Source organism: Belonocnema kinseyi, chromosome 7 (assembly GCF_010883055.1).
Source record: "Belonocnema kinseyi isolate 2016_QV_RU_SX_M_011 chromosome 7, B_treatae_v1, whole genome shotgun sequence".
Classification (NCBI taxonomy): Eukaryota; Metazoa; Arthropoda; class Insecta; order Hymenoptera; family Cynipidae; genus Belonocnema; species Belonocnema kinseyi.
The window spans coordinates 45235826-45245333 of record NC_046663.1 but is presented as its reverse complement, the minus strand read 5'-3'; the positions used below and the strand labels follow the sequence as shown (position 1 = coordinate 45245333).

Here is a 9508-nt window from a genome sequence, read left to right as displayed (position 1 = left end):
TTCTTCTGGTTTCCTTCCTTTTTTCTTTACATTCTTTATCAAACCAATCTTCATCCTTCTTCTTTCCTTGTTTCTTCATCCCAGATTTTTCTGCTGCTTCTGAGATTATTCTCTTAAGATTTTCGAGTCTTTCCTTTGTTGTCTTTGGTTTACCTTCCGATTCACCTCAGTTTTTTAGTATTGCTTCTCTGAACTCTTCCTTTTTATCTTCTCTCCATTTCCAGCGTTCATCCAGAATACTATCCTCCTGCTGCCCTTGTAAATTCCATTTTGTCGTTGCAATTAGAGGCATATGATCCGATTCTTCTCTTTCATCTACCTGCATGTCATCAATTGGGTCTTCTTCATCCTTTACGATAAGGTAATCCAGAACCGACGCACTGTTTGTTCCAATGCGCGTTAATTTTCCTTTTTCATCTCCCTTCAGTCTTCCATTCATGACCGTCAAACCACAGTCTTCACACCCTTTCAGTAATTTCTCAAATTCTTTATTTAGTACTGCATCTTCCGAGTGTCTTTTCCAATCCTCTTCTCCTTCTGGATCTGTTCCTGCTGATTCTTTACCTATTCTCGCATTAAAATCTCCTAAAATTGTAAGAGGGTGTCCTTGGTACGTAGATTGTTCCAGAAGTTCCCATATTTCTTCTCTGATTTCCTTCATCCCGACCTTGTTATAAACGGATACAATTTCTCCTAATTCTCCACCTATCTCGAAATTAATTTTCACTCCGTATTTCCATTCTGAAAATTTGTATTTCGCGTTCTTCAATTTCCTGCAACCTATGAGCTGTCCTCCCATTGCCCTTCCTTTTTTTCCTTCCTAAGAGCTGGTTTCACGAACCATTCAAAATCATTATTCAATCTCTTTCTGATTCTCTCTTCTTGTTCCTTCTCTGTCCAGGTCTCCAACAATATTATTATATTAAACTGTTCAATGTATTTCCAAGTGTCTCTACTTTTTTTTAGTCCAGCAATATTCTACAATAATATTCGAAATTTTATCTGTTTCATAAAAAATATTTTTCTGTCAATTTACCTTCTTCTTCGTTCCAGTGAATCCATTTGTCATTGATTTTGATTTTTCTGTATCCCACCTTCACTTCTTTTCCGTTTTCTCTCTCCCTCCTAGCCACTTCTCTTATTTTCCTTTGGACCTCTCTTTCGGATTTCGTCAGATCGTCGTCTACGAAGATGCTCGTTCCTTTAAGATTAGGTTTTCTTTCTAAGATCTTCCTTTTCATTTCCCATGTTTCCAACTTTATCACTAAGACCTTGTTATTTTCTTCCCTTCCAATCTCGTACGCCTCTTTGATTCGTCCGTCTACTTTGATGTTTTCCTCTAGAAAAAGTCGTGCTCTTTCTATCGCTGAGTTTTCTCTCTGTAGTCCTCTCACAACAATATTATTCTTTCTTTCTCTCTTTTCCCACTTCTCCAATTTTTTCTCCAGTTCACTCATTTGTTGTGCCTCAAAGTTTTCATTTTGAACTCTTTTCTGTCCTGACTCTGCTTTCTTCTTTAGATCTGTTTGAATTTGCTTCATTTTTTCATCTATATCTTCTTTCTTGGAGACCCACTCCTCGTTTTCTATTTTCAGCTCCAAAACTTGAATTTTCTTGTAGATGTTTGTTTTTTCCTTCTCCCATTCTTCATATTTGCGCTGCAACTCATTCTTCACTGTTTGTAATTCTTTTTGGTTCTCCTCCCTCGATCTTTCCTTTTCTGCTCTTATTTCCTTCAAGTCTGACATTATTAGCAGTAAGAGCTCTCGATCAGTCTTTTTTCTGGTCTCTTCCGTCTCTTCCATCTCTCGCTGCTCTTGATTGTCACGTTGTTTTAAAAGGGTATTTTTCTGGAGTGTGCTTAACAATTTCTCTTCTGGTTCCGGTTGCTGATTTTTGTCCTTTCCTGCAGACTCCTCTGTTTGACTTCCCCTTCTCGCTCTCTTCACGTATGTATCTAAACTCTGTGATCTGTTACTCGTTTCAGGTTCCGTCAATTTTTTTGGTCTCCCTCTTCCACGTCTCTCGGGAGCTGTTTTCACGTTTTGTGTATTACCGCTTGTTTTCGAATTTTCTGTCGTTAAGTCAGGTTCCCTTTCGTCCGTTACTTTCTCTTCTTCACGCGTGGCGTCGCTACTACTCTTCGGCATATCCTGCTTATTTCATTTCCAACTGAACCTAACCTCCAATAACTCAATGCTTGATTTTATCATGTCCTTCACACTTTATTCTCAAAACCTGCACTTCTGATTATATATCACTGTGATTCACCGGAATTCCCTCTATCACTTTGCACCGACTTTGCTCTTGCACCGCAATTTTCTCACTACTTTATTATCAAACTTCACAGACCATTCTGCACACGTCTACTACACTCTCCACCATTTTCCAATCCCCCGAGATTCAATAGAAGTTTATTTACATTTCAGAAAAACCGAACAGTTTCTTGCGCAGTAATACAAGATGATGAATTTTAAATGTAGATGAATTTCATTTTTGCATTAAATTAAGTAAGTCACTTAATTTCAACCAGAAATGGAACTTAAGTGCAGTGTCTCGTATCTGATATACGAGTAATATGATAATTAACTGACAGGTATGTTCAGTTTGGTATGATTTTCATTCGCGTGCTCTGAAATTCAATTTGTGCTGGCAGAAAGGCGTGTGCGAAATGCGATGCGTCGATTCGCAAACCCTTAAACGGATTTCGGTGATTTTAGAAGAGGAGCCAAGAGATCAGATGAGAGTAGCCAATATGGCGTCGATAGCGCTGGATAGTAGCGATCAACACTGAGCTCATGATAATTGTTTCGTCAACGGATTTATGATTATAAATAGAATAATGGTACATATGCAATGGAAAAACATATGAAAAAGAATTGAAGATGGACGTTATGTACCTGGTAGCTTGAAATGGATATAAGTGCCTTGTTTAGTGTCATTAAGTTCATTTTTCCTTCTACTAATCTCATCGACGTGGAGGATAAAACAACTTGATTTATGAGGCATAAATGAAGAATTTATTCATTGCTCACGTTAAAAAGAAATTTTTTTCCTTAAATTATTCAATTTTTAATTTTATATTTATTTCATGTTTCTAATAACTGAATGATAGCGCATAAAGTTGATGAATTTCCACAATCAGCTGACTTAAATTAACCTATAAGTTTCATTTTACACGCACGCTTTGACGGAAAGTCAACAATCTTTCTGTCTTAGATTAAACTATAAAGTGCATTTTACGTACATAAAGCAGTTGACTTTCAACCAAACGCGTTACTTAAAGTCATGTTATCATCATCAGTTGACTTTCAACTGGCGAATGGTCCTTTTGGTTACATCTGAAAGACAACCGCCTTTTTCTACTGAAATTCCGATTCTTGTATTACTGTGTGCTTTCGAGCAGTAGAAGAGGAACCAAACACACAACAAAACACTTTGCTCTGCGATTTTCGTGGCGAAAACTCCATTGATAAAGTTTGATTTATATTATTTGTAACTTTTTATTTATCACTTTTTATTTTTATCCCGGTTTCTCTGTAAAAAACACTGTAAAACCTTTAGAAAAATTATTCTCGTATATTCGCCTATACTTACCGTCAAAATTTACCTACGCTCAGGGCTTCCCGATTCTGTCACCAGGTGGCGTATTCGAGTATTTCAGATCCCAATTGCGCAATATTATTTATAACGTCATCAAGAAAATTTTAGAGAATTAGCAAGGATATGAACCACTTTAACTGTAGAATGGTCTCTAGAAAATCCCAATTAAGAAATTCCCTGACTTTTCCCTGACGAATTTTTTATTTTCCTTGATCATTCTAAGGAGTGAGGCCAAAATAGGCTGCTTTTCAACCTATTTTTTGGACCTCGCTAGTGAAATGGGGAAAAATTTTAAAAAATGTTACAGGCGTCAAATTACTCGTCCTTAAAAACCAAAGTGAGTATCGTTTTTTGTTTTTAGAAAATTTCAAAAAATGTCCCCTATTTAGGAGTTAAGAAGCCCCTAAAAAATTTAAAAATAGAAAATACCACTAATTATTCAATCTTTTTTTACATCAACCGTATCAATCAAGAAAATACGTGATTTTTCTTTTGTAAGGTTTATTTTATAGAAAAAATACAATGAAAAATGATTTTATAATTCGTGGTATTTCTTGTTTATTTTTTGGGGTCTTCTCAACCCCTAAATTGGGGTAAATTTTTGAAATTAAAAAAAAAAAAACGAAAAGCGATGCTCATTTTGGTTTTCAATGAGGAGTGATTTGATACCTGTAACATATTTTAATATTTTTCCCCAGGTCGCTAGGAAGGTTAAAAAAAAGGCTAATTTTGGGGGTCACTATTTTCTTTTAGGTACTGTTCTCTTTTAGGCGACTGTTGGTTCTCACGCTTCGCGCTCGATAATGTATTTACCTCGCGCTACGCGCTTGATCTTTCTGCAGAGACTTTTTAAAACTAAAGGTGAAAGTATCGACAACAGTAATTTGGTGCTTGTGAATTCTCTTTTGTTAAAACTCCTTCGGCTTTAACGAACACATTCTCATCACGTATCTCGTGATTCCCACTCGAGTTTCTCCCTGAAATTTTATATCATTCCAATAAATGTATATTATTATAATTCGTAACTTGCATTGGTATTAAAACAGATGAAATTTTTTTTCCCGTTTAAAAAAATGCGCATTCTTTTTAAAAAATTTGGTTATTCAGCGTTTTATTGTAACATATACATATACATACATACATATATATATATATTTTTTTTTTTTGAAAATGCATTATTATATTTGAGACTATTTGAAATACTGTGAGAATGTTGCATGAAAAAATGTAGCTTTTGGATTTTACATTACTTTTTATGTTGTTGAAATTTATTTTTTGATTTATCAAGATAATTCAAAAAGTTTTTATGATAATCTTCTAGGGCAATTAGAAATCACACTATTTCTTCTCTTGCCATTTTTTCATATCGTCCGTTAATTGGCTTAAAAGGTTCATTTTCGTGTGTTTTTTGGAATTTCGAAAATACTATAACTCACATCATTTTTAATTTTACGAAAAAAGTCATCAGATAAATTGTTCGACTTTTTAAATACTATGAATAGCCCTACAGAGAATTTTTGATTTTTGAAAAAATCATATCAAAAATATTCAAAAGGCGCTCCCTTTTTGAATTTTTATCCATAATGGCTGGCTACAGAACTTAACCTTTAGTTTAGGACACTTAAAGATTGTACTACCCGTGCACAAATTCCAATATTTGGATCTGATCGGGGCAAGATCGGGCAGAATTTGGCCCAAATCAGGCTATCTAGATGGGGCCAGACTAGAAATGAAACCCGATGCCCGATCGGGGCCCAAGCGCTGCGCCCAGAGATAACCATGACTGGCCCCGATCGGGCCCATATTAATTTATTTTTCTTATTCTTAATTAAAAGGGATGCTTAAATAAAATAATATTAAAATCGAATAAATCACCTTCTTAACTGAAAATTTTAGAATATAAATATCAGGTTATCTAACAGATCGCGATATGAAAAAATTGGAATATGTCAGACACTTTTTTTCGAACAAACGGAAAAAGTCAAAAGACGCAATATAACAGCCAGCATTTGTGCATGATAAGCGGATTATAATATCACAGTGGCTCTTTAAGTTATTTTTATAAAAGCGAATACAAATAAGAAGGTTGTATTTGCATTCCGATTGTATCAAATCACCTAAAATGCGTGAAAATAAAAATGTTTATGATGTCATTTTTGATCTAATTCGTTTTCACATTCAACAAATGAAATATTACTTTTTCTACTTTTCTTATAAATAAATAACCTCATTTCGAGGTTAGGTTTCATCTTAACATTCTTAATAAATTTACTTATTATAGTGTTCCACACGTAATTCAGGAATATTTTGAAGTATAATATACCTACGCACTCGTCTTGTGCTCACTTTTGGCATTTTTTCCCACTTATTTTGTCACTTTTACAAATAATAATTGAAATATTTTTGACGCTTGACACTTTACATTGAAACTTGGGCAATTTGGAGTCAACCCACTTTAGTCCCCGAAATGAATTAAGCGCCATCTACTGGCAAGCTTATCTGTTAAGACGGGGTCTAGAGGGGGCCAAATTTAACAACCACAAAATTGTGTGACCGATATGGCCCAAATCGGAAATAAGACAAACATTTGGCAATTTCTGCATGGGTAGAGGCCAATCTAATAAAATTTTTTTTCAAAAGTTATCGTGCCGACAAGACAGACAGGCATAAATACATACAGAGAGATCGACAGACATACACATTCGTAACAACCTATTTTTCGGATTTAGGGGGTCTCAAAACGTGGACATTTGACAAAAACTGGGGGGGAGGGGGCGGGTTTTTAATTTTTACACATGTCCAATACCTTCTTTGATGAGAATGTAAAAAATGTTTCTTATCATTTTTTTTCCTATCTTGCATAGTTTGTCCGCAAAATGCAATTTTTTATTTTTAATTAGTTATCGTGCTGTCATAATTTGAATTATTCGAAAAAATTTAAAAAAGTTAATATGATAATCTTGTAGGGACATAGTAAATAACGTTTTTCTTTTCAAGTACTATGAACAACTGTACACAGAATTTTTGAATCTTGAAAAAATGTGTACTCAAAATCTAAAAAATGGGCTCACTTTTACTATGTTTATCCAAAATTTCTGACTAACGAACTTGGTATTTAGCTTAGGACACTAAAAGAGTGTACCAAAAGCCAATCTAAAAGATTAATTTTTTCAAAAGTTATCGTGCTCACAGACAGGCAGGCTGACATAAAGACAGATATAACGACAGACAGATATAACGACAGACAGATAGACATACAGATAGAAACATTCGTAAAAACCCGTTTTTCGCATAGAGGGGTCTCAAAACGTGAAACTTCTGACAAAAACTAGGGAGGTCAAATTTTATACAAATCTAGTATCTTCTCTGATGACAATGTAAACATAATTTATTTGTCACGTATCATTTGTTGACAGTTCTGTTTTTAGTTTAAATCATAAAAAATAGCATCAAAAACATGAAAAGATAAATTTTTTGAAACCCTACACACGAGATGAAAAAGAAATTAAAAGACAAAAGTAGTGGTAAGAAACTACGCAAAATTTGAATTTTTGATTTTTCAAGAAAATTCAAGAAGTTATGATAATCTCGTTGGGCATTCAAAAAGCAACATTTTTCTTTTCTTGGCTTTATTCATATCGCGCGTTATTTGGCATAGAATGGTCATTTAAGTGTATTTTTCGACAAAATTCATTAGGATAAATTGTTCGTCTGTTTGAATACTATGAATATTTTTGAATTTTTATCCAAAATGGCTGGCTAACGAACTTGACTTTTATTTTAGGACACTCAAAAAGTATACTAAAGGCCAATCTAATCTGTCAATTCTTTCAAAAGTTATCGTGCTAACAAACTAAAAATCTACAGACATGCAGACATACACACACGGGCCAACGGACACATTCGTAAAAACCTGTTTTTCGGATTCAGGGGATCTCAAAACGTGGACATTCGATGAGAATGTAAAAAATGAATTCTCAGAAGCCCAAAAGATGAGTTTTCTTTAAAACAGTTAAGTTTTTAACACAAGGATATGAATTTTTAATAAGAAAGTTGAATTTTTAAACAAAAAATATGAATTTTCAACCAAAGTAAATGAATTTTTAACTAAAATAATGAATCTTGCACATAAAAAAATAATTTTAAACCGAATAGTTGAATTTTTAACCCAAACGGTAAATTTTACACTAAAAGAGATCAATTTTGAACCAAAAATAGAATAGTTAAAATGTCAGAAAAGTCATTTTTTAACTAGAAGAAAACTGGAATTTTCAACAAAATAGTTCAATTTTTACCTGAAACAGAACATTTTTCAACTTCTCATTGAACTCAATCAATTTCATCTTAATAAAATACATTTTCAACGAAATATTTAAATTTTCAACCAAAGAAATGAATTTTTAAACAAAAAGATGGATTAGTCAACAAGAAAAGCTTGAAAATGATGGAACTTTCAACAAAATACAGGAATTTTTAACCAAATATGTAGTTGAATTTTCAACTGAAGAAGAATTTTGAACAAATAAAAAAGTTTTTAACTCAAAATGATTAATCATTCACCAAAAATATTCCCAAAAGAGCCGGAAAACGTGGCCAAAACCCTAAAATTAGATTCTATCTTATACGATGTGTGTTCAAAAATAAGGTGACTTTATGGTTTTCTCAAAAAATATACATTTATTCCTCAATATTTATGTTGTCCCCTTCAAAGTAATCCCCCTCAGATATAATACACTTGTGCCAACGCTTTTTCCAATTATCGAAGCACTTCTGATAATCATTTTGTGGTGTAGCCTTGAATTCTTTCAGCGATGCAGTTTTTATCTCCTCAGTCGTTGAAAATCGATGTCCTTTCATGGGTCTCTTCAGTTTTGGGAAAAGAAAAAAGTCACTGGGGGCCAAATCCGGTGCATATGGAGGCTGAGGCATGACTGTGGTGCTGTTTTTGGTCAGAAAATCTTTCACAAGCAACGATGAATGAGCAGGTGCATTATCGTGATGCAAAAGCCACGAATTGTTTTTCCAAAGTTCCGAACGTTTTTTGCGTATAGCCTCTCGCAAACGGCGCATAACTTGAAGGTAATACTCCTTATTGACCGTACGATCTTGTGGTAAGAATTCCTGATGCACTACGCCACGGTAATCAAAGAAGACAGTGAGCGAAACCTTCAAATTTGACCGAACTTGACGTGCCTTTTTCGGTTTCCGACGTTTTCGACGTCATAACCATATACCCACGATTCATCCCCAGTTATAACCCTTTTGAGAAAATCAGGATCATTATTTACTTCATTCAACATTTCCTGAGCGATGGTGATGCGATGGCTCTTTTGATCAAAATTAAGCAGTTTTGGAACAAATTTCGCTGACACACGTTTCATGCTCAAAACGTCCGAAAAGATAGCATGGCATGAGCCAACCGATATGCCAACATCTACAGCAACTTCTCTGATGGTAATTCGGCGATTTTTCAACAACATTTCTTCCAGTGCTTGAACGTTTTCATCTGTTGTTGACGTGCTGGGACGTCCAGGGCGAGGTTCGTCTTCGACATCCTCTCGGCCTTCTTGGAACAGCTTGTACCACTTATACACATTTTTCCTACTCAGAGTAGACTCACCGTATGCAACTGTCAACATTTCAACAGTTTTAGAGCACTGGATTCCATTTTTCACACAAAATTTAATGCAAACTCTTTGCCCCATTTTTTTCGAAAGAAGAAAATCGCCGAGCACACCAAAACCTTCTAACCTTTTACGCCTCTGCCAGAAAAACAACACAAGCTATATAGTCAAAACTGTGAACATACGAGGGTGGATTGATAAGTTTCCGGCCTGACCAAGATATGGCGCCACTAGGCCTACCTTGAGGTGGCGTTCTATAGTACCATCCTTAGATAGCTTGT

The 9508-nt window shown here is 34.6% G+C and overlaps 2 protein-coding genes across 6 annotated transcripts in view; both read right to left on the bottom strand.

Moving 5' to 3' along the window:
- LOC117176074 (hypoxia-inducible factor 1-alpha-like) overlaps positions 1-9508 on the bottom strand; it is a 245644-nt gene that overhangs the window by 86383 nt on the left and 149753 nt on the right. The gene's annotated exons all lie outside the window — the stretch shown is intronic.
- On the bottom strand, positions 974-2450 carry LOC117176075 (golgin subfamily A member 6-like protein 22). Its single transcript, XM_033366090.1, has one exon. The coding sequence runs from the start codon at positions 2148-2150 to the stop codon at positions 1008-1010; it is 1143 nt and encodes a 380-aa protein (XP_033221981.1). The 5' UTR covers positions 2151-2450; the 3' UTR covers positions 974-1007.